At 33.0% G+C, this 26,752-nt stretch overlaps 2 protein-coding genes across 3 annotated transcripts in view; both read left to right on the top strand.

The window, feature by feature from the left end:
- Positions 1–26,526, top strand: part of LOC143051585 (histone-lysine N-methyltransferase PRDM9-like) — a 61,214-nt gene extending 34,688 nt beyond the window's left edge. Inside the window, exons 7-11 of the mRNA XM_076224469.1 lie at positions 17,964–18,081; positions 21,727–21,800; positions 22,718–22,912; positions 23,897–24,167; positions 24,933–26,526. Coding sequence (XP_076080584.1) covers positions 17,964–18,081; positions 21,727–21,800; positions 22,718–22,912; positions 23,897–24,167; positions 24,933–26,443 — 2,169 coding nt within the window. The 3' untranslated portion in view covers positions 26,444–26,526. The remainder of the gene's footprint in view (positions 1–17,963; positions 18,082–21,726; positions 21,801–22,717; positions 22,913–23,896; positions 24,168–24,932) is intronic.
- Positions 1,253–13,005, top strand: LOC143051584 (uncharacterized). 2 transcript variants are annotated; one of them, XM_076224468.1, is made up of 8 exons: positions 1,253–1,938; positions 3,430–3,518; positions 4,592–4,773; positions 5,183–7,866; positions 8,314–8,350; positions 8,583–9,885; positions 10,807–10,972; positions 11,567–13,005. In XM_076224468.1, exons 1-7 carry the CDS (start codon positions 1,933–1,935, stop codon positions 10,904–10,906), a joined length of 4,401 nt encoding a protein of 1,466 aa, XP_076080583.1. In that variant the 5' UTR covers positions 1,253–1,932; the 3' UTR covers positions 10,907–10,972; positions 11,567–13,005. The 2 variants fall into 2 exon arrangements, with proteins under 2 accessions (XP_076080583.1, XP_076080582.1); XM_076224467.1 differs by lacking the exon at positions 1,253–1,938 and having other exon boundaries at positions 3,098–3,518.
- Positions 26,527–26,752: the final 226 nt, after the last annotated feature.

Raw genomic sequence — 26,752 nt, 5'->3', positions numbered from 1 at the left:
TTATTGTCCTTTAATGACAATTTTTCACAATTGGTTCATCATATTTGCTTACTTTAAAAAATCTTCTCCTCTAAAACTACTAAACCAAATTCAACCAAACTTCAACTGAATGATCAGTAGGGTGTATAAAATAAAGTTTGTGCTTTATTTTTTATTTCGTCGAAAAACATGGCCATCATGGCTAAAAATAGAACACAGGTAAAATGCAGTTTTTGGCTTATATCTCAAAAACTCCAGCATTTAGAGCAAATAAGACAAGAAAGTTAAAGTATTTATTAGGTCAAGGTCTACCTGTCCTGAAATTTTCAGCCGAATTGGGTAACTGGTTTTTCAGGTATAATGCCCCTGAATTGATGATTTCAAAGAAATTTTGCAGTTTTTGGTTAATATCTTGAATATTATTATAGATACAGATAAACTGTTAATAGCAAAAATGTTAACCCTTTCAACGCTATACACGGCATATGCCGCGATGACATACGCCGTCCGCCACTGCTATTCGCGGCATATGCCGCGATGACAATGGATTTTTCATAAGGACTCTTAAACCATTCGGTTTTCATTCGGGTCCTCTCTAATTTTTCCTTGTATGAATCGAGGATATGCAAGGTCTCATTTGCGCTTGAAATCCCGGCAATTTTTATTGTAAAATCATGCAGTAGAAGGAAAATTGAAGGAAAATAAAAACAAATATTTTGACAAATGCAAATGGCGGAAATCGGAAACGAAGCTGTAAATATAGAAATATTTCAGCATTTCTATGGCGAAACTGATGACGAGGATTAGTTAAAAGGTTTCTTGTTATCTCAATGTGTTTATTACATTCAATTCGTGTGGGAATTATGATTTGATCGATCATTACGAGACGTAGAAAAAGGGGGGAAAAACGGAGGTTGACTGAAAATTTTGAGGACGGAGCCACTGATTTGTGCCATGATTACATAATACGTTGTGTATGGTGCAATACGCTACGGAATCGAGCAATTGGTGTCTTCTTTATTATATGGCAGATAAAAAAACAAAATAGATGAAGACGAAAAGTAGTTTTTATTCAAAATTCAACACAAATGTACCAAATCACACCTTTTACCTGTTAATTACCTGAAAATGCAGGTAACCTGATAAAAATTTTACTGAAATAACTGCCTAAAATTACAGTTCATACTCTCCTGAGCATTTTTCATGCAATAACTTTTATGTATCTCTTGTGGGTCATTCTCAGTTAATCAGCAATTCAGTACCATTGGACTTTGATGATAATTTGTGAAGAAAATAAAGGAGATATTGGCAAATCTGATGTGTTATTCTTTTCTACTAATGTTGAATAGATAGTAAAGATAATTTAAGGATGATATGTGGAGAAGAAAGAAATTTACAAGAGTTTTAAAAATAAAAAAGGGTGTTTTGATGACGTCCATTTTGGGACATTTTTCCATGGTCATATTTAATCATATTTTTATGTAATTTTTGTATGCACAACCAGGACAAGTTAAGGAATAATAAAAACTATATACTCAGATTTACTTGTTCATGTATAAAATATAATAAACAGGGCATTATTAATATATATTTTAGTTATTAAAATTAGTGTATGGATGTTACTGCATCGGTCAAACCTGACCTAATTTTGCGGCAAATATTTACACAGAATAGAATATGGACAACACTATTCGCAAAGTAAACAGGGGTTTTGTTGTTCTTTAGATGTATTTTGTAAAATGATATGACATGCAGGGCTTCATGATAAAAAGAAATCGTCAATCTTTTACAGACGTGGTAATATCGGTCAATAATTAACATCCAAAACGAATCCTCGTTTACTTCCAATATTGCAATCGTCCGATATCCAACCCCCCTAAATGAAAGTTTGGACTCGTCCAAAAAGACGTCATCGATCTTTGTGTACACAAAGCAGCTGTGGGACTTTCGAAAATGGAGGTAAGTGTCATCGGTCATGCGAAAGCAAGTTGTAACATCCAAAACTTAATTTAAATTCATTGATATTGTAATAAATACGCAACTTAATGGTAAGTTTTCATTGCGTGATCAGTTATTTACGTGGTTCAATATATTGGTAAATATAATATGACGGAAATTGCCAATTTGACGATAAACAACACAGATGCATATGGACGGTGACATTTTGACCTGTCAACCTTTTGTGGATGTTATATTTTGACGTGATAAGCACGTGGTTGCGTAATGTCCGTACGATTTTAGTTAAAAATAAGTTATATATCAAAATTGTGTATCTGCACGATTTAAATATCGTAGCACTGGATGATGAAAAATAAAACAACATCCAAAGTTCTAATCTGTTTTATTATACAATGATCAAATCAATGATCAATGTTTTGGACATTACTGTTTGATGCACAAACACTTGTTTTGGATGTTATTGTGACCCAAGTTTTACTCGAACAAGTAACATCCAAAACAGGGAGTACAAACTAACCCCATTTAATTTTAATTGAGGGAATATAAACAAGGTACTATTATTTTATAATAAACTAAAATTAGTTTAACATGTGTATGGTTTAACCATTGCTCTGGAATATACTTATAATTCTGTGACATGTTTTGGACATTACTGTTTGATGCACAAACACTTGTTTTGGATGTTATTGTGACCTAAGTTTTGCTTGAACAAGTAACATCCAAACAGAGAGTTCAAACTAACCCCATTAAATTATAATTGAGGGAATATAAACAAGGTACTATTATATTATAATAAACTAAAATTAGTTTAACATGTGTATGGTTTAACAATTGCTCTGGAATATACTTCTAATTCTGTGACATGTTTTGGACATTACTGTTTGATACACAAACACTTGTTTTGGATGTTTTTGTGACCTAAATTTTACTCGAACAAGTAACATCCAAAACAGAAAGTACAAACTAACCCCATTAAATTTTAATTGAGGGAATATGAACAAGGTACTATTATATTATATAAACTAAAATTAGTTTAACATGTGTATGGTTTAACCATTGCACTGGAATATACTTCTAATTCTGTGACATGTTTTGGACATTACTGTTTGATGCACAAACACTTGTTTTGGATGTTTTTGTGACCTAAATTTTACTCGAACAAGTAACATCCAAAACAGTTAGTACAAACTAATCCCATTATATTATTATTCAGGTTATATTAATAAAGTACTTCTATTATATAATGAATGAATATAAGTTTTATTTGTGTAGGGTTCTAGCATGGCTCTGAAATATATGTCAAATCCTTTGCCGTGTTTTGGATATTACTGTTTGACGCAGAAAAACTTGAGTGGCCCTCTGTGATGATTTTACCACATTTTTTCTTGGTTTTATGCATCAATTAAATCTAGTTCTTAAAAATATTAAACTTTTAGCATGTGTTTAGATAATCATGATAATGTATTGATATATTTTTTTAAATATTTTCAGTCAGAATTTTTTAAAAGGAAGCTTCGTCCATTGGCTGCAATAAAAAAAATCAAAAACACAGTGCTCTCAGCAGCTGAACGGTCTCAAAGGTATTTATAACCATAATTAACTGATAATGTCTTCAGTTCTCTTTCATTCATTTATTTGTCCATACATCATGTACATCTTTTCTGTTCAAGGTTGAAGTTTTTGGTAAAGGTAGTTTTTGATGAAGCTTAATTCCAATCAACTTAAGACTGTACATGTGTTTCCTATGTTTATGACCTTTCATGAATAAATTCTAAATAAGGGTTTATACCCCAATTTTATGGTCAACTGAACATGGAAAAAATGTTGTGTGAGCAAGACAACAGTGTACCATGGATACTTTTTCATATTAGGCTAAGAGACGGGCTCAATTGTCTGTTGACCTGGGTACAATGTACATATAAAATTAAAATACAAGTATATTTTTTATATATATATATATATGAACATGGTTATTCTTTAATTTACTGCAACTCTAAAAAGGCAATAACAATCAAAACCAAGGTCATAAAACTTTCGAGTCAGTTTTTTGTACTGTCATACTAAAAAATTGACCAAATTGATCAAAATGATTGGTTTCATGTTTTAAGCACGTTTTTTGTGCTCTGAGCACTGAGCAAAGTTTTATGACTTATTGTAATATGAGCCTCTCAGTCTGGAAGGGTAAGCATTTCATGCACCATATATATACTATACTGCACCTGTCATGTTATTTCTTTGTTCAGTCCGGTAACGATGGAAGGTTATTATGACTGAGGAAGAATATCATGTTTTTGTCAAAATGGACAATCAGCTGTAACATTTCTTTAGTATTACTTAAATTTGATTGATTCATAGCCCTGTCCTAGCAACTTTTGAGAAAGTAGTACTTAGTGAAATACATGTGGAAAAACATAATTTTTTTAAATTTTGAACCAGCTGGCAAAATAAAAATTCCAAAAACCTGTATTCAGTGTTGATATGTCCTTTATAAGCAAAACTTTTTCAACATTGTAAACAAGTAGTTATAAAATGTACATGTATGGTCAGTGACTATATACATGTATCAAAGTGCTCAAATAGCAGTTGCTGTATATACGGCAGAAGGCTATTCATATCATTTATTTGAAAAAAAATTCTTGTATTGTACTTTTAGATGGAGAGATAATCTGAAATTTTCAGATAAAAACTATGCAGAATTTAAAAAAAATGATGCTTTAAGGAAAAGACTATCCAGAAAAAAACCTCTTAATGAGGAGCAGAAAGAAAGGATGAGAAGAAGTAATGCTGAAAGGCAAAGAAAATTCAGGGAAAAAAGAAAAAATCTCCCCTCTCTAGGTAATAATATTAAAAAGGTTTTATTAAGAAATTTTCTTTAGATAATAACCTCCATTCTATTGGTCTTTTTATACCCCCACAAATTTTTTTTGGGGGGTGGTGTGGGATATAGGAATAACCCTGTCTGTCTGTTCATATTTCTTGTAAGTGCAACTCCTTCTAAACAAATTAACAGATGCTGATGAACCTTGACACAGTTGCAGTACACAACCTGTTGTATTAATTTGACCTATGAGTTTGAATGTCAATTTGGTATGTTTGCACCTTTTTTTGGCAAATGCTCATTTATTAGGCTTTATTGCAGACCTCATATATAATTTAAGCTTAACCATTTTGTCTAAACACTATCTACAGCCTATTGTCTTTGATATGCAATATGACTGAAATAAATTTTCCTGTTTTATTGTAGCTCAAGAAAACCTGAAAAAGACACCTAGAAAAATTTTGACAAGAAAGGCACAAGACCGACAGAGAACATATTGGAGAATAAAGCAACAAGAAAGTAGATCAAAAAGATCATCTCAAAAAATCAGAAGAAAAAAAGAGAAAGACAGAATTTATCTCAATAATAAAAAAACAGATGAAGAACAAACTGAATGTGAAGAAAAACCTCAAAATGAAGAAGTGACAACTCCTGGCTGTATGTCTCACAGTGCAGTGAGAAAAGCTGCACAAAGAACAAAACTGCCAAAACTACCAGCAAAATTTGCTGACACATTACAGTACATAATGAAAGCATCACCAAATAAGAGACGAGCTCTAGAGGAAAAGGGATTAATTGCAACGAAAAACGATAAATGCAATAGAAAAATTATTGAAATAATGAAGGAGAAACTTCAGAATACAAAGATAAAAAAATCACTTCTTCCTGGATTAAAGGTAATGAAAAAGTATCAGCTATTGAAAACAACAGCTTTAAACCTTGGGGTTAGCCAGTCTAGTCTGAGTAGAATCACTGACGAACCAAGAAAGTCTAGAATTAATCCAAATACAGAGATGCATGTGAGTAATTTCTTTCAGGATATAAGTACTCCTGTCCCAGACAGGAAATCTGTCAAAAGGAAGGAACCGGAGGGAAGCATAAAAATTCTCGACAGGCCGTTGAAATCAGTTTATTCCGATTATAAAGAGGCGGGAGGTAGTTTAGGATTTTCTACATTTGCCAGAAAAGTACCTCCAAACATTAAAACCTGTACAAAACAGCCATGGTATAGTTGCCTTTGTGAATATTGCACAAATGTGGATTTAAAAATTAGAGCTTTAAATGACTTTGCAAATAAAGTAGATATTACTGATTGCAAAATTAATGATAGATATCATGCAGTTAAAATTACACTCTGTGACAAAGAAGGCAGTCAATTCCACAAAAGGAAATGCATTGAAAGAAAATGTAATATTTGTAACGCAGATCATCTTGTTGCTTATCTTGAACCTCTTTTAACAAACCATGGACATGAGATGATACAATATACTATTTGGGAGAAGCAAGATGGGGATTTAAACAAAAAGGGCAACAAAACAGTCCGTGTAATGATGGTCAAGAAAAAAGAGCCCTTGAACTCCATGGTCATCAAGTTGGCAACTCATATTGAAACGCTGGCCAATCATTTGTTTATTGCAAGATGGCAACAATTGAAATTTACGGAACTTATCAACAACATACCTCAAAAATGGGTTGTATTGAATCTTGATTTTGCCGAAAATTATTCATGCATATCTCAAATGGAGATCCAGACAGCACACTGGGGACACAACCAAGCCACTTTGCACCCAATTATAAGCTATTATAATTGCATCATAGAGGGATGTGAACTCAAGGACCATGTCCAAGAAACATTAATATTCATTTCAAATGATCTGAAACATGACAATCATGCAGTTAACTGCTTCATCAAAAAAGCAAATATGCATCTTAAAGAAACCAGATCCCTTGATATCATAAAACAAGTTCAATTTTGTGATGGATGTGCTGGACAGTACAAGTCGTGTCTTCCTTTTTGCGATATTTCTTATTCTATGCAAGACTTTGGATTTGTGACAGAGAGGAATTTCTATGGTTCTCGACATGGGAAGGGTCCAAGTGATGGAGCAGGAGCAGTAGTAAAAAGTGCTGCAAGGAGAGCTGTCAACTCAAGAATGGAAGTGATAAATAATGCCGAACAGTTGGCTTCCTTTGCAAAAGAAACACTGACAAGGGATGATGGGGCTGATGGACACACACATAGAAAAAGGACAATATTTTATGTCCCGTCCAGTGACATAGAACGAAATCGTCCAAACAGGATTTCCAGCACAATTACTGGAACAAGAAGTCTTCACTGTGTCAGATCTCAAGAACAACCACGGCAAATTCTAGCCCGACACCTGAGCTGCTTCTGTGCACAATGCAAATCCATTGATCCTGGTGAATGTGAAAATGCTGAGTATATTGATGCCTTCAGTGAAATACAAATTCAAAATCCAAACGAAAGAATAAGAAGAGTAAGAGGTGGTGGAAGGGGAGCCAGAGGCAATGGCAATGGCAGAGCACATGGTGTGAGAACTAGAGGTGGTGGAAGGGGAGCTAGAGGCACCAACAGAGCACACCATATGAGGACAAGAGGTGGTGGAAGGGGAGCTAGAGGCACAGACAGAGCAGCACATGGTGTGAGAACTAGGGGTGGTGGAAGGGGAGCTAGAGGCACAGATAGAGCAGCACTTGGTGTGAGAACTAGGGGTCGTGGAAGGGGAGCTAGAGGCACAGATAGAGGGCATCATGGTGTGAGAACTAGGGGTGGTGGAAGGGGAGCTAGAGGCACAAATAGAGGGCATCATGTAAGGACAAGAGGTGGTAGAAAGGAAATAAACAATACATCCAGTTCATCAGAAGATGGGGACTCAGAAATGGAAAATTTATATGAGGAAAGTAACAGTGAAGAATCAGAAATGGAAAATTTATATGAGAAAAGTAACAGTGAAGAATCAGAAATGGAAAATTTATATGAGAAAAGTAACAGTGAAGAATCAGAAATGGAAAATTTATATGAGAAAAGTAACAGTGAAGAATCAGAAATGAATATTTCAGGATTGAGCAACATAATTGAGACTTTAGAGGTAAATTAAGTGAACCAACTAATATTTGTTAGCTAATTTAAGGAATAAAGAGCCAGATGTAAAAAAGTCACAACTGCAAAAAAAACACATCTATAGATATAAAATAGAAGATGTGATATGAGTACTAATGAGACAACTCTCCATTTAAGTCACAATGTATTGAAAGTAAACACTTATAGATCAAGTACAGCCTTCAACAAAGAGCCTTAGCTTACACCTACATGACCTAACAGCAAGCTATAAAGGGCCCAAAAATGACCAGTGTAACACAATTCAAACAGGAAAAACAATGGTCTTATCTATTTACAAAACAAGAAACTTCTATGAAACATCAACAAACGATAACTATGAACAACAGGTTAGATTTAAGTATTAAATATCATTATTATACATAAAATGTTTTGTAAGTTTACAATGAATGGTTATATATCATATATTTTTTTTCAGGTAGAGGGTATGGCCAAATCGCCTGTTTATGCATACAGTAAGTTCACAAAACCTTAAGTTATCATTAAAATAATGAATTATACATGTACATAACAACTTATTGACAAAACAAACATTAAAGCTACTTGTAACAAATTTGACTTGCTGTTTAAATATCAAAAGGAAAAGGCAGCGACAAAAGCATTTTATCTGAATTGCCACAATTAAATTGCATGCTTTTCTGAAAACAACAAAATTAGGATCAATAAGATTTTCTTTGTTTGTTATAGACTTTGGTTCAGTTCTCTTTGGATTAACCATAAATGAGAGCACAGGGCAGATGATGACAAGACAGACAGATGAAATGTTGACCACAGATGAGATGTTGACCACAGATGAGATGTTGACCACAGATGAGATGTTGACCACAGATGAGATGTTGACCACAGATGAGATGTTGACCACAGATGATATGACAAGTCAGACATATGAGATGACAAGTCAGACAGATGAGATGACAAGTCACACAGATGAGTTAACAAGTCACACAGATGAGATGTTGACCACAGATGGGATGATGACCACAGATGAGTTGGCAAGTCAGACAGATGAGATGACAAGTCACACAGATGAGTTGACAAGACAGACAGATGAGATGACAAGTCAAACAGATGAGATGACAAGACAGACAGATGAGATGACAAGTCACACAGATGAGTTGACAAGACAGACAGATGAGATGACAAGTCACACAGATGAGTTGACAAGACAGACAGATGAGATGACAAGTCAAACAGATGAGATGACAAGACAGACAGATGAGATGACAAGTCACACAGATGAGTTGACAAGACAGACAGATGAGATGACAAGTCACACAGATGAGATGACAAGTCACACAGATGAGTTGACAAGACAGACAGATGAGATGACAAGTCACACAGATGAGTTAGCAAGTCACACAGATGAGTTGGCAAGTCAGACAGATGATATGATGACCACAGATGAGTTGACAAGTCATACAGATGAGATGACAAGTCACACAGATGAGATGACAAGACAGACAGATGAGATGACAAGTCACACAGATGAGATGACAAGTCACACAGATGAGTTGGCAAGTCAAACAGATGAGTTGGCAAGTCACACAGATGAGTTGGCAAGTCAGACAGATGAGATGATGACCAAAGATGAGTTGACAAGTCACACAGATGAGATGACAAGTCACACAGATGAGTTGACAAGACAGACAGATGAGATGAAAAGTCACACAGATGAGATGACAAGTCACACAGATGAGATGACAAGTCACACAGATGAGTTAGCAAGTCACACAGATGAGTTAGCAAGTCAGACAGATGAGATGATGACCACAGATGAGTTGACAAGACAGGCAGATGAGATGACAAGACAGGCAGATGAGTTGACAAGACAGACAGATGAGATGACAAGACATGCAGATGAGCTGACGACAACAGATGAGATGACAAGACAGGCAGATGAGATGACACGACAGACAGATGAGATGACAAGACAGGCAGATGAGTTGACAAGACAGGCAGATGACATGACATCAGAAAAAAAGATATTGAAGTAAGTTTATATGACAGCTTAGCTGAGTTGATGTACAGTAATTTAAAACTAAGTAGGTTTTTTACTGACAATCTTTAATTTTTATTTGAGTGAAAGCTAATTAGACAAGCTATAATATATGCTAAGTTGAACAAATGTAAGCAGTTTTTGTTATTTTATATATCAAGCCTCATCAGTGATGCTCGAATTAAGGAATAATATTAAAGTACAAGGTTATGTCTTTTAAACAAGTTTTCATTGATTCATTCTTTTTCAATTTAATAATAGTATATATGTATGTGTTTCAAGGTATAACAATGGGGTCCATGTTCTGATGCAACATGGATCAAAACAATTTCCTGCTGTTGTAAGTGTATTGGTTGAATTTTGTTAATATTTGCATGGTTTAGTTTTTTAATTTTCAAATCCTTTAAAAGATAATCTACAGAAATAAATTCTGACTGAGTAAGTGTTATCTCCATAGAGAATATAATACCTACAGTTAAAATGTTTATAGCAAAACTGATGGAAATCTCAAGTCAAGGCCCTCAAATCATTAAGTCATTGATTAGTCCATACCTCTCTAATTACAAGTTATATTTTTTTCAATTTCTTTCAAAAATTAACTTTTTCCACAAGAGAGAGTTTTTTTAGCTTCTTGTTGATTTTGATTTATTGTGTTGTTGCTTTTTTATTTACAGAATTGATTTTTTTTAAATTATTATCATGAAAATTATTTCTTGATTGGTTAAGATGTTTCATTACACTTAAACATACAAGCAGCCATACTTCCAATATTCCCATTTTATACAAAAAAAAAATAACTCAATGAATTGAAAACTTCATGCTAATGATATATAAAAGAGTAGCGAAAAACCAAAGGGACGTTCAAATAATTTATTGTTATAAACAAATATTCAGAAATACATTCTTTTTGTCTAGGTACATCAGTGGCCATATATTTCATATTATCATCATGTTCCTGGCAAAAATAATTGGTGTCTGCAGGAAACACAGCATACCTGTATTGCAGATGATGTGATAAGAATAATCTCTGCACCAGATTTGGCCATGTGTGGCCGTCAGAGATTTTTTTATGTATTTAAAGGTAAGGATATTCTAGTTACAGTACCCTGTTGCTCAAATAACAAGATAATGTTTAATATGCTTAATAAACAATTAACTAATCAGAAAACAAGTAACTGTCAAAATTATATAGGTCTTGAATTATTAGTGTGAGAGAATTAGTAACCTACGTTTTATATGGTTTTTTTTTTATCGTTTGTGTTTTCTTTCAATACAACAAATACACAAACTGACTAAACATTGACAAAAGGGCACCTTTTAAACTCACAAGACCAACAAACCATAATAGCCCAGGACAGAAAAAAGTTAGTGAACACTTTGTAAAAGAACACAGCCTATATATATATATAGATGTTAACTCAACAATAAGCGAGAAAACAGGAAATTGTCACAAGTTCAGGTCTGTCTTTTGGGATGTGGTAACAAGTTTTGTTTTTAATCACTGAAGTTTTCCATACCATGCAATTTTACAAACAATAAAAATGAGAATGTAGACATTCAATAATATGGAACTTATTCAAAATGCTGTTTTCAACAAGAACACTATTAAACATTTTCATTACTTCAATTCTAAATGATGTATAACATTAATTTAACTTTAATTGTTTCTTTTCAGATATTTGAGATAAATACAACAGTGGAGGAAAAAACAGCAGACAGCAGAATAAATTGTTTAATAAATAATTATAATTTGAATAACTGTGGCTTAATTACAAATTGGTGTTGTGGCATATATTTTTTTTTTACATTCAGTTCATCTCTTGTGTTTGGAAGTGTAGAGTTGTGTCCATTTTCTTGATCTAGTATACATTAGGATTTCAGGGCTTACTGAAGACCCCCTCTGGGTGCAGAATTTCTTGATGTCGAAGACCCATTGGTGGCCTTGAGTTGTTTTGTACGTCTTGGTCAGGTTGTTGTCTCATATTCCCCATTTCCATTCTTATTCAATTTAAGATCTTTTAAAAGTTTACTGTTAAATGTGTTGATCTAATAAGCTCTTTAAAAAAAACTGTAGAAGAAAAGAGTTGGTGTCAATACAGTCACAAGATTAACAAACTGTACATATTGGGAAACTTTTGACCAAACTACTGACACAATTACATCTGCTTCATATTTAGACCTTTTTCTCGAAATGACTTCTGATGGTAGGTTAAATACCAAAATTTATGACAAACACGATGATTTTTAATGTTCCTATAGTCAATTTTCTTAATCATGTTAATAACATTAGTAACCAATATCTTCCACCTTGCAACAAATGCGTGGAGTTTTGGCATACTTGGATTTCTGTCCATTTTTCTGTAAATTGCATTCTTTGACCCAAAAAATCTATCGATTTCAAGTCACAACAGCCAATAGAATCTGTAGTTTAATAATTTTTTTGAATGCAAGATGCATCTATATGATCTGTCTATTAATTAGAACAATAAAACAATTGTAAAACAATACAAAATGTTAGTAGTGGTGATATTTTTTTATGTTTTGGATGTTATACAAATTCCATTTTGTCAATTGTCAAAATGTAACATCCATAATAATTCCGTAAAAAAATATATGCAATAATGAGTATTTATTTGAAAATTCCAATGTATCTGTTTAATGAATAACCACAACAGAATCTTATGAATTCTCCTTTAAAAATAATTGACACACAAATTGTTGAACTAAACTTTTAATGTATGAATTTTGAGTCACATCCACAACAACAAATTATACATAATTACTCCCTTTCTATTGTAATATCAGTTGATTAATGATTTTAATTTTAAAGATATTAACTTCTTTATCTAAAATATATGAATTATTCTATTGAAATTGTACATTTAATGCATATATGATACTGTCAATGAAAAATATATAACATCCAAAACACAGAGGGTACTGTTATAAAAATTCAATTAAAATATATTTCCACATACTGAACTATCTTTTTATTATTAGAACCATAAAGATCAATGTTTTAGTCTCAATTTGAGACCAAAAAATGGACCAAAAGCCAACATTTATATTTTTCACCAAGGTATATAAAAAAATGCTGAATAACTGAGAATGACCCTTATAATAAAAAAGATACAGCAGTCTGAAAAGGAATATACTGTTCTAATGAATGAACACAAAAAAAATGCAGCAGCAGCAGCCATTTTTCAATTTTTTTCTGTAGCGTTGAAAGGGTTAAGCAAAGTAAGATCTACAAATAAGTCAATTTGACCAAAATTGTCAATTGACCCCTAAAGGAGTTATTGCCCTTTAAAGACTTTTTTCACAATTTGTTCATCATGTTGACTTACTTTAAAAAATCTTCTCCTTTGAAACTGCTGTATCAATTTCAGCCAAACTTAGGCTAAATGAGTTTCAGAGTATCTAGTATAAATTTTATATTTCATTTCCTTGTATGTCAGAAACATAGCTCCTATGGCTACAGGGATGATTCCAGGTGTTTTCAAATGGGTCCCTTGACTGCATCAAATTGGGAATTTTTACCCCAATTGGGATTTTTTTATGCATACAATCTAAAACGAAATAATATCATTTTCCTGGCCTATAAAAACGGAAAATGTATTTTAAGTTTCACCTGTACACTGATTGAAGAAGTTATTGGATTCAGACCAGGGAAGTTGCAAACAAAAAGTTCTCTGAAACCGATATTATCAAGATGCTTGATTTCTTGATTGACAACATATTTGTAATGTTCGGAGGACGTGTTTTTCAACAGACTGTCGGCATCCCAATGGGAACAAACTGTGCCCCTCTAATTGCCGACTTGTTTCTTTATTATTATGAGGCTGACTTCATGCAGGAACTTCTTAGGAAAACAGAAAAAGGAGTTAGCAATATCCTTTAACTCTACTTTCCGCTATATAGATGACGTTCTTTCACTAAACAATTCAAAATTTGGTGACTATGTGGAACGCATCTATCCCATCGAATTGGAGATAAAGGATACTACAGATACAGTTAAGTCGGCTTCATATCTTGACTTACATCTAGAAATTGACAATGAGGGTCGGTTGAAAACAAAACTTTACGACAAAAGACATGATTTCAGCTTTCCAATTGTGAACTTTCCATTTCTAAGTAGCAACATTCCAGCAGCACTTGCATACGGGGTATATATCTCCCAATTGATACGATATTCCCGTGCTTGCATTTCCTATCATGATTTTCTTGATAGAGGGTTACTGCTCACAAGGAAGCTATTAAACCAAGAGTTCCAAATGGTGAAGTTGAAATCATCCCTTCGTAAATTTTACGGACGCCATCACGAGTTGGTTGACCGTTATGGAATAACCGTTTCACAAATGATATCGGATATGTTCCTTACGTCGTAACTACAATCCCCTTCCTTTTCATGAATGTGAACTACCGAATTAGACTATTTACCAGATTTGTAATCACATAAGCAACACGAAGGGTGCCACATGTGGAGCAGGATCTGCTTACCCTTCCGGAGCACCTGAGATCACTCCTGGTTTTTGGTGGGGTTCGTGTTTATTCTTTAGTTTTCTATGTTGTGTCATTTTTGCTATTGTGTTTCTGTTTGTCTTTTTCATTTTTAGCCATAGCGTTGTCAGTTTGTTTTAGATTTATGAGTTTGACTGTCCCTTTGGTATCTTTCGTCCCTCTTGTAATACATGAATACCATTATGCACTATCATCTTAACTTTGGTAAACAAGGCATATATACCAGCTAACATAAACCTATGGCAAGCAGTTTAGCTATTTATTCGAATTTCAAATTATCTCAAATTATTTCATAATATATGAGATATCTTATATAACATATAAGATTTTTATAAGATATCTAATTTGATATATGAGATATCTTATATGATTTAATTTTTTAAAGCTTTCTTATATTATATGAGATATCTTATATATTTAATAAGATATCTTATAAAGTTTAAAAACTATAAGATATCTTATTAAATATATAATATATCTTATTAAATATATAATATATCTTATATACTTATAAGATATCTTATATACTTTATAAGATATCTTCTAAAGTTTATAAGATATCTCATTAAGTATATGAAATATCTTATCAAATTTTTTTATACAAGATATCTTATATAGTTTATTGGATATCATCTTAAGAAAATTATATAAGATATATTATATGAATTATCTTATAATTTCTATGCGATGTCTCTAATAATATATCTAATATGATATATAAGATATCTTAAATAATCTTTTTTATAAGATATCTTATATAAATATATATCTTATATAATAAAGAAGATATCTAATATCGATTATAATATAATATACTTTATATAAGATATCTTATAATATACTTTATATAAGATATCTTATATATAGTTCATAATATATATCATATAGTTTATAAGATATATGATAAAGAAAACTATATGAGATATCTTATAAACTATAAAAGATATCTCATAAACTATGTAAGATATCTTATAAACTTTATAAGATATCTTATAAACTTTATAAGATATCTTACAAACTATATAAGATATCTTACAAACTATATAAGATATCTAATGAACTATTATATAAGATATCTTATAACGTTTATGAGATATCTTGAAGTTAGATTGAATAGCAAAATGGCATGCCGTATTAACCACTGAAAAAACCGCTGGGTCTCATTTCATGAATGGTCTATCATCAACATTATTTTCAAAAACGCGCAAACTTTTGTCTTTTGAGGAAATAGAGCAAAATATAAAATAATTTCTTTTTCAAAACAAGTTTTAATCAGGTTACATAACCGGCTCTGCTGGGCGATCTGCTTTTATAAGATCGGCACCCATTAAAATTTATTCATCAATGTTGTACATGTATCAAAATTTGAATTTGTTCTTTGCCGAGGTCTGCTTTGACACCAATTTTGACAAAAAGCATGTTTGCAATGCTGAGCGATCCACTTTTGCGAATTCAAATACTCCCATAACATTTTATTCAATTGAATCCGGCTGCTAAAATTGTTTACCTCAAGTTCAATGTTGACATAATTAAATTGTTGTTAATAAAATGGGATCATAGACAGCATTCTTATCCGGATTTTACTACGTTTTGACGACAAACTATGACAAATTATAGTTGCCGTAATCGGTGACTGAAACTTTTCCGGAAATACCGATTTTTATTTTATTTTCCTGAATTGGGAATTTATATTCACAAACATTTTTTGGGGCCGCTGGCAGATTTAAGGGCCGCTAAGCGGCCCTAAACTATATAGTGGAATCATCCCTGGGCTAAAATAGAACATAGGAGAAAATGATTTTTTTTTTGCTTTTGAAGAAAATAGGACGATTCAAGGAACATTTAAATAAATTGAAAAGCCAAAATAATCATTTATGAGAGATTTAACCCAAAAAATTAAGGTGAGCGATTCAGGCTCTTGAGAGCCTCTTGTTCTCAGGAACTACACTACCAGGATTTCTGAAATTTGGTTTCAGGCTTGATATAAGTCAGCTATACCGTGTGATGCGTTTTCAGATTCATCACTCAACAACTTCCTGTTTACCGAACACTTGTTTGATTTTACACATGATAGCCAAGTTGAAAATTTTTCGTCACATTTTTCTCAGGAACTACAATACAAGGATGTCTGAAATTTTGTTTAAGGGTTAATATAAGTCAGCTATACCGTGTGATGCATTTTCAGATTCATCACTTGACAACTTCCTGTTTACCGAACACTTGCATATTTTTACACAATTAATATTATCTACTTGCGGCGGGGGTATCATCAGTGAGCAGTAGCTCGCAGTTTCACTTGTTTTTCCTTGTATGAATCGAGGATATACAAGGTCTCATTTGCGCTTTAAATCCCAGCAATTTTTATTGTAAAATCATACAGTAGAAGGAAAATTGAAAGTAAATAAAAACAAATATTTTGACAAATGCAAATAGCGGAAATCTGAAACGAAGCTGTAAATATGCAAATATTTCAGCATTTCTATGGCGAAACTGACAATGAGGATTAGTTAAAAGGTTGCTTGTTATCTCAATGTGTTTATTACATTTAATTAGTGTTGGAAATATGATTTGATCGATCATTTCGAAACGTAGAAAAAGGGGGGAAAACGGAGGTTGACTGAACATTTTGAGGACGGTGCCACGATTACATAATACATTGTGTATGGTGCAATACGCCACCGAATCAAGCAATTGGTGTCTTCTTTATTATATGGCAGATAAAACAACAAAATAGATGAAGACTAAAAGTAGTTTTTATTCAAAATTCAACACAAGTGTAATAAATTACACCTTTTACCTGTTTATTACCTGAAAATGCAGGTAACCTGATAAAAATTTTACTGAAATAACTGCCTAACATTACAGTTCATACTCTCCTGCGCATAACTTTCTCTGTATCTCTTATAATAAAAAAGATACAGAAGTCTGAAAAGGAATATACTGTTCTAATGAATGAACACAAAAAAATGCAGCAGCAGCCATTTTTCTATTTTTTTGTGTAGCGTTGAAAGGGTTTATAGACTATATATTTATACCTAGATACTGTGGATTCGTTATAAATATTTGTCGGATACTGGCAAACCACAAATTTTAAGGATCGATGAAATTCAAATTTTCTATAGGATTGCATGCATGTGTATATTAGATTTTGCAGTTTTGCCGAAGACTACATACAGGCCCGAAAAATTTCTTGAACTTTTAAATCCATGGATAACCTATACTCATCAAAACCACTAAAATTGGCTTATTACTGTGATGGGCCAACTTTGCTTTGTAACATATGGTCAATAGCTGTCCGAGTTGATAAACTCAGTTTGTTTTTCTAAAGTCCTAGATTATTGAGGACCGTGTCAAAAGGATGGATAACGAAATACATAAAGATATAGGAAGATGTGGTATGAGTGCCAATGAAACAATGCTCCATCCATACAATTTGCATTCATGAAACATGTAGAGCCATTGGATGGTTGTATCCAGAAGACGGAAAAAATATGTCTGCTCATTTAGTAATTTAGATTCTCTAAACCACTAAAATGAGTTTTCTCTTTTAGGAAGAAAAGTCCAGGAAAAAAGATGAAGAAAACAAAGAAGTACACCGATATCCACAGAGACAGCTACCCCGAACTAATTACATGTATCTAGAAGTACCTGATGATGATGAATTCATTTGTAAGTAAACTTCAATTGGTCAATTTTTTGAGGGCCTCTACAGCCCAGTGGTCTAGGTAGTTACTACTGTAATCACTAGCCAGTCTACACTGAGGTTGTGAGATCAACTCCAATCTTAATTGACTAGGTTTGTCAGTTTTCCTATTGAAGGTCTGTGGTTTCCTCTCTGCACTTAATTAGCCTCCCTCCACCAATAAAAACTAGCCGCCACAAAATAGCCTAAAAGCTGTGCTTAAAAGTGGCTTTAAAACAGTCAGTATTTCAAGTACTATTAATGGTTTTGATTGTACATTTGGTTTTTTTTCAATTTTAATCCTCTTCCCAAAATGAAATGTATTTTGGCATAGGAGTCCCTATTTGAGACCCAATACATGTGAACTTTCTTTCACCATATGTACTGCAGTTAAAGAGTTCACAGTGTAGTCTAATGTATAAAAGGTCTTATTGATGCATTTTTTACCACTTTAATTTTCTTACTTTCACTTTTGTTGAAAAAAAAACCATAATATTGAATAAAATTGAGAATGGAAATGGGGAATGTGTCAAAGAGACAACAACTCGACCACAGAAAAAACAACAGCAGAAGGTCACCAACAGGTCTTCAATGTATCAAGAAATTCCTGCACCTGGAGGCGTCCTTCAGCTGGCACCTAAACAAATATATACTAGTTCAGTGACAATGAACGCCATACCTATTTCCAAATTGCATGTTTAACAAGTGCTTTCTGGTGACTTTATGCAACTCTTGCATAGATTTTACCCCTTAGTGTAGTGTAGTAAAGTTAGCTTGTACTTCTTAGTTCAAAGATCTGTGCTTTAGTTCCATTCCATTTCAAACCAGAAAGAGAATCTTCCCAATTATTCTTTCAACTGATATTATTCAAATAGACCTGCTTCCAGGTTACTGTAAAACTTGATCGATATATTACATTCAGAAGGAAATTTGAAGAAAAAAAACCTAAAGTTTTACAACAGATGGTTACATTTAGGAAAGAAAATGTTGAAAGTTAGATCAGGTGTGAGCGAAGGCTTAATGTTGAAGACCTTACTTTGACCTATAATGGTTTACTTTTATAAATTGTGACTTGGATGGATAGTTGTCTCATTGGCACTCATACCAAGATAGTAAAATTCTGATCTAATGTTCCAACTGCTGGACAAAATTGCCCACATGTATGGAAACCACACATAATATGAAATTGTTTTCTTTCTTAACCCTTTCGTCGATGAGTCCCTGTTTACCGGGATTCACGCTTCAGGCAGATTCCAAAAAGAAATGAAAAATTCCGTCAAAAAGAACAAATTAAGAAAAATAATACTAACTGTTATTTGAATGATAATGTGTGAATGTTATATTGAATAAGAATGTTATATAAAGCAAGAAAACCAATTATTGGATATGATTGTTTCCATTAAAAGTAGAAATGATCAAAACAAGATGAAAAATGTGAACTGTTTGAGGGAAATTACTTCCCATTTTTTGACACAAGGTTCATGTTTTACGATGCTTTAAGTTGACACTGGTATAATGGTTTTTATTAGTGTAGTTTGATTATTCAAACATCCCTGTTTCTAAATCTTTTGCTTTTCTTTTGTTAAAAACATCTGTGATATTTATTTTTTTCAATTTCAAATAACTTACTTATTAGATGCTCGTCTGTCAATAAATTTTATGATAGCAACAGGTTCATAAAATCTTGCCACATCATTGTAGGTACTTATATAAGCCTGTTAAAATTGTATTTCATAATGTACATTAAACATACACATTTTGGATCTTTCAATTTACTTTATTTAATCAATAGTTTATCAATTCTGTTGCTAACATAATTTCTGTCAAACTTGACATTTTATGTTAGCAACATTTGGATGTGCTACAAATTAGAGTTATCTGTCCTGGGTTGAAATCTTTTTAAATTTCAGACAGCGGTATTTTGCAGGAGTTCTTAATATGACTTTCAACTAGGATAAAATCTCCAATGTTGGTTAAAAATGTCAAATATATATTGTCTATTTATGTTAGCAACAAGTCCGTCAATATCTTATGTTAGCAACACATTTTAGTCCGTCAAATTTTATGTTAGCAACAATAATGTCCGTCAAATCTTATGTTAGCAACAAAAAAGTCTGTCAAATATTATGTTAGCAACAAAAAAGTCTGTCAAATGTTATGTTAGCAACAAAAAAGTCTGTCAAATGTTATGTTAGCAACAAAAAAGTCCGTCAATTTTTATGTTAGCAACAACTTAATTTCTGTCAAATTTTATGTTAGGGCTATTCCAGAAAAAAATGTATGGGGGGGTTGGAAGGCAGTTTTTGTCAGCACCCGCCACCCAGACAATTGTAATTGAGAATTATAGTGCGTTATAGTGTGAAAAGTTGCTCTGATACCCATCACCCATGTATTATTAATACAATGTGCCTTCCAACCCCCCCATACATTTTTTTCTGGAATAGCCCTTAGCAGCATTGTTCATGTCTGTCAAATCTTATGTTAGCAACTCAAAGATAATCCTTTTTTAAAGTTATTACAATTCCTTTTTTATTGGTGCAGATGTTCAGAAATGTTTTATTCCAATTTGCCTTTCATATAAAATCAAGATATACATCCAAACCTTGATACATTTGTAATACTGAAAATATCAGGATTTTTTGTGTTGCTAACATAAAAAATTTCCGTCAAAATGTCTGTCAATTTTGTTATGATAGCAACATTTTTTTAAGGTGTTCTTTATTTAAAAAATATAATGCAAATTGATCTATTTTTTGTCAAAAAGTGTTTACTTATATAAGTATAACATGTATTCCTAAACAGAACTTCATTGAAGTTGATTTTGTTAAATATATTTTTGGGAACTTTTCAACTGTCTTATTTGGAATCTGCCTTCAGACAGCTGACGATGAGTCCCGTTTTACTGGGATCGGAATACCTCTTTTATGTTTCCCACTTAAAACAGTGCAAACATGAGTTATCTTTCTTTGATGAATACCCGGATGAAAGTGTAAACATGGCGCTTCCGTTTGTTGAAAACCATGTCAAAATCAGAGGAAATTTACGGAACTTACGAGAATTTGAAATGAGGGAACATTTTTTTTTAAAGAATATGGAAGAATTGAAGACGAGCTAGTATACTTTTTTTACATAAAATGTCGTTTTATGTACAAAACACTTGGAATGGACATCGTTCAGTGTGAGGAATTTGTACAGCCTCATTAATTTTTTCAAAATTTTGCCGTTTTGGGTTCAAATATTACGATTTTGGGTCAAAGAGCAGAATTTTGAGAATTTCACCAAAATAATGCCGAAAATTTGAATATTTTATGAAGAAAAAATTATCAAAACATGAATAAAACTGTGAACATGATGTTAGTGAATGAAATAAATACACAAATAACTACAAACAAGTTTTTATTGGAATTTATTATGAAGATCTCCCATTTGAATAATAGTAGCCAGGGAAGCCATCGTCTCAGAGTAGCTTCTGTCTGGGCAGCAATCGTTGAAAGGGTTAATGCTTAGGCAAATGAAACCACACACAATAAATTTAATTAAATGCCTCCCATCCCATCAATTTGGGACCAACCATAGTACACTTACACAGTAATTTCAATACTCTATTACTATGATATCAATTCTTGTTGCAGATTGTGAAGATTGTGAGAGAGAATATGAAGGAGACTGTCCTGTTCACCCATGTATTCATATATATGATTCTAAGGTAGTATAATGTTTAAAATTTTCAAACTATGATGATTTTTGGAATAAAATTTTGCTATTTTGGGTCTAAAAGTTGAATTTTAAGAATTTCATCTAATTTAATATATGAAACTAGCAAATTTTATTCTTTTTCTGACAAAAAAATATATCAAAACATCAACAAAACTGCATTCATGGTGTTAGTGAATAAAATAAAGTCAAAACTATCTAAAGACACGTTTTGAATATGAAGATCTTCCACTTATGTCACAATAGCTAGGAGGCCATCCTCTCAAGGGTATCTTCTGTCAGGGTGGCTATTGATGAAAGTCTAATGAATTTAAATAATTTTTCTAAATACAAAAATATTTTTTCTTTGTCTTATGTAGGTATGATGTTTGAAACAATAGACCACTTTCGAGTTCATCCGTCACCGGAAAAAACTCGTCAATTATACGCGCCTTTATGACGTCATTTACCAGATAGAGGGGGTCGCCTGTATCCCTGCACTATTTACGTTCATCAAGCGTCTTGGTGATCGTCATTGTGCAGGATAAACTAGAAATAATGGTTGTTCTGTAGGTACTTAATGACAATTCCCTAATGACATCAATGCTGATTGTCAATTTTGAGAATTCAATTTGTCGTATAATTCGTACAATATAGAATTAAAGTTTTCCAACCACTCGCTCAACATTGGAATGGAAATGACGACGCCCCTAAACGCACAAATGACGTTCACTAAAACCAGAGTTTTTGACGGAAATGCATCGAACTCGAAAGTTGTCTATTTTAACAGTCAAACGCATAACCATTCTTAAATAATATAACTCAAAGCTCTTGACAAATTGTTTCATGTTTCAAGCAAGGATACATAAAAGAGCAAGAAAAAAATTCAAGAATAATTTTCAATGACAAAATTTTCTCTGAATTATTAAGAGCACAACTAAAAGTGAAGAAAGGGCAATTGAAACAATACCAGAGGGACTGTCAGTCAGAGAATCTAGAATACCCAACGCTGGACTTGGTGTGTTTGCAGACCAAACTTTTCAACAGAGAAGTAGATTTGGACCATATGAAGGAGAAGTAACTACTGATCCAGATAAGGCCCACTCCACAGGTTATGCTTGGCAGGTTTGTTACGTTTTCCAATAGAGATTATTTTAACCCTTACTATGCAGGGGCTGTATTAATAAGGCCACACCAAGAGCACCTTTTTTGGCATAATGCAAACCTGCAAATAACAACTGATAGTGTTTATTCTCAATATATGTCAAGGAAACAACAACTTCCGGTTGCAAGTCCAGCTAAAGTTCAAAATCGGAAAAAAGTAGGATTTAAAAAAAAAATTTGATGGGAATTACCTTCTTTAGAATGTACCAAGTTCAGTTTCACTCTGACCTAACAACTGTTGTGATAAATGTGTTCTATGGGTTCCACTCTACATGTAAACTACAGTTGGATGCATCTATTAGTATCCCTCAGACTTCCAGGTAGAGAAAAAGAATGAAAAAACATCAAAATTGACACTTTTTGCAGATGACGACCAAATTTGTGACAAATTCCCGCACTCCTTTCCCAGCCTCCCCACTCTGACCACCCACCCCTGTGATCCCCTATCTTAAATTTAATGCAATCAATATGCATCAGCATCAAGGTACAGCTCATTTACATATAATTTGCATATATTTGAAATTACTTGAAATTTACACAATTTATTAAACATTAAATTCAGCATGGTAAGGGTTTAGTTTATCTGTCTTTATGCCCGCCTAGGACATTTCCCCATATGTATGTCTAGTCATTATCAATTAGTCAGTCTGTACTGTATCCTGTTGAAGTTTGAAGTTTCAGTTAGGTGGTTTTATAGAGTAATGGTTTTTGGTTGTGTGAAGTTTGCAGTCATATCAACTTTAAACTTCATACACATTTTAGTTATGAACTTATACAATTAAAATAAATGCCAAAAATGGGTTTTTCCAAGATTCCAAAGAGTAATCACGAAATACCTCGTTTAATTCTGTGGAAATATTTTGGTAGACCACAAACAAATAGAATTAATTGTGTTTTAAGGCCTATAGTAATGGTGGCCATTTTGAATTTCAATATTTATTTCAGATCTATACTGATGGAACCACCAGTCATTATATAGATGCTAATAACAAGACAAAGTCAAACTGGATGAGATTTGTTAACTGTGCCAGAAACGAAGATGAACAGAACCTGATAGCATACCAATATAAAGGACAAATATTTTATAGAAGTTTTAAAGATATAGCACAAGGGACAGAATTACTGGTTTGGTATGGTCAAGACTATGGGAAGGATCTTGGCATTGATAGAGTGGATATAAAATCATTACTGAAGCCAAGATATGTCAATGGAGAAGGTAGGCATTGTACATTGAGTAGTAGAGTTATGATATAGCTTAACTGGTCAGGACTATAGGAGGAACCTTTGCAATTTGACAGAGTTCATGTGCAATCATTAGAGCTATTCCATTAAAATGTATGTGGAAGGGAAGTTTAATTATTAAATGTTGGACTTGGGTCTTTTTTCAGTTATACAACTTATTACCATTATATGCAAAATTATCTAAAAAAAAAGTTCTTATGGTTGTAGGGATATTTTGAACGTGCCTTCCTACCCTTCCAAACAAATATATAAACTTTTATGGAGTAGCCTTGACGTTTTTCTTCCAGTTATCATTACATACAACCTGCAATTAAAAGTTTTTAAACATTTATTTGATTCATAAACCATCATGGATTTTTACCAAACTTAGATAAAAGCTACAAACAAAAGATAGTATGTAGAGGCTGGGAAATTTTCAATGTTTTTTTTTAAATTTTGGTTTGCAACTAACAGCAAAAGTAGGCAAGACCCTTACAAATTTTTGAATGTGTACGTTCTCAAACTTAAGCTTTCCTCAACCACATTTTATGAAACTTATACACCTGTGCTTATTATCTCATGAATCCTGCATCTGTGGGCCAATGGACACATTTTCCACTATTTATACTGTGAACATTTTCATTTTTCTTTCTAAAGTCAGTATATTTCTGAGAGCAATGAATTTATAAGAAATGTATTGTATATTTGCCTCTAAATGCTATAAAAAAAAATCTATTTACTTCTATTTTTTTCTTTTTAGTTATATATGGATGTCCTCTGTGTAAAATGTGCTTCAATAGTGATCGTTTTATGTCGAACCATCTGAAGTATCGTCATGGTACTAAACTGGAATGGATGCTAAATGATGAATTGAAGGGAGAAAAGTCTAGACTACATCATACAATTTCACATAGAAAAGAGGAAAATATTAGAAAAACATTAATATCTTCTAAAGAACCTGACACATTGTTAAAAGAAGAATTCCCACATCTCTCAGGACATCCATTGAACTGTTGTCATAAATGTAGTAAAGTCTGTTCATCTAGGCAAGACTTGGAGATGCATATGAAATGTCACACAAAAGCTGTAACATGTAAATTGTGTTCGCAACAGTTCAGTAGTGATATACAACTAAATATACACGTGAGAATACACACTGGAGATAAACCTTATAAATGTGATGTATGTGGTAAAGGGTTTAGTCAGAGAAGTAACTTACAGATACACATGAGAACACACACTGGAGATAAACCTTATAAATGTGATGCATGTGGGAAAGGGTTAAGTGACACTGGTAACTTACAGAAGCACATGAGAACACACACTGGAGATAAACCTTATAAATGTGATGTATGTGGTAAAGGGTTTAGTCAGAGAAGTAACTTACAGATACACATGAGAACACACACTGGAGATAAACCTTATAAATGTGATGCATGTGGGAAAGGGTTTAGTGACACTGGTAACTTACAGAAGCACATGAGAACACACACTGGAGATAAACCTTATAAATGTGATGTATGTGGTAAAGGGTTTAGTCGGCGTGATAACTTACAGACACACATAAGAACACACACTGGAGATAAACCTTATAAATGTGATGTATGTGGTAAAGGGTTTAGTCATGGTCCTCACTTACAGATACACATGAGAACACACACTGGAGATAAACCTTATAAATGTGATATATGTGGTAAAGGGTTTTGTGTGAGTCATCATTTACAGGGACACATGAGAACACACACTGGAGATAAACCTTATAAATGTGATGTATGTGGTAAAGGGTTTAGTGTGAGTAGTAGCTTACAGACACACAGGAGAACACACACTGGAGATAAAACTTATAAATGTGATGTATGTGGTAAAGGGTTTAGTCAGAGTAGTAACTTACAGATACACATGAGAACACACACTGGAGATAAACCTTATAAATGTGATGCATGTGGGAAACGGTTTAGTGACACTGGTAACTTACAGAAGCACATGAGAACACACACTGGAGATAAACCTTATAAATGTGATGTATGTGGTAAAAGGTTTAGTCGGCGTGACAACTTACAGACACACATAAGAACACACACTGGAGATAAACCTTATAAATGTGATGTATGTGGTAAAGGGTTTAGTCATGGTCCTCACTTACAGATACACATGAGAACACACACTGGAGATAAACCTTATAAATGTGATGTATGTGGTAAAGGGTTTAGTGTGAGTAGTAGCTTACAGACACACAGGAGAACACACACTGGAGATAAACCTTATATATAAATGTGATGTATGTGGTAAAGGGTTTAGTGTGAGAAGTAGCTTACAGACACACACGAGAACACACACAGGAGATAAACCTCTGACTAAACCCGTTACCACATACTGTGAATTCATTGATTTTCGTGGGTACCAATTTTCGTGGTTTGAGGAAAACTTGCATATTCGTGGATATTTAATTTCGAGGTTTTTGCATATAATACATACATTCCCTTATAAAATTTGTAATTCGTTGAGTATTGAAATTCGTGGTTCCCCAGTACCCACGAAAGCCACGAAAATTGGTATCCAACGAATATTAATGAATTCACA

The sequence above is a fragment of the Mytilus galloprovincialis genome, chromosome 11, assembly GCF_965363235.1.
Source record: "Mytilus galloprovincialis chromosome 11, xbMytGall1.hap1.1, whole genome shotgun sequence".
NCBI lineage: Eukaryota > Metazoa > Mollusca > Bivalvia > Mytilida > Mytilidae > Mytilus > Mytilus galloprovincialis.
The sequence above is the reverse complement of the archived record's forward strand: the minus strand, read 5'-3'. Positions and strand labels throughout refer to the sequence as shown.

Excerpts from the sequence above, each read along its gene's own strand:
- LOC143051584 (XM_076224467.1), top strand. The coding sequence starts at position 3,376 with ATGTGTTTAGATAATCATGATAATGTATTGATATATTTTTTTAAATAT. Across the intron at positions 3,519-4,591 it reads GCAGCTGAACGGTCTCAAAG|ATGGAGAGATAATCTGAAAT; the intron begins GTATTTATAACC and ends TTGTACTTTTAG. Across the intron at positions 8,351-8,582 it reads ATCGCCTGTTTATGCATACA|ACTTTGGTTCAGTTCTCTTT; the intron begins GTAAGTTCACAA and ends TGTTTGTTATAG.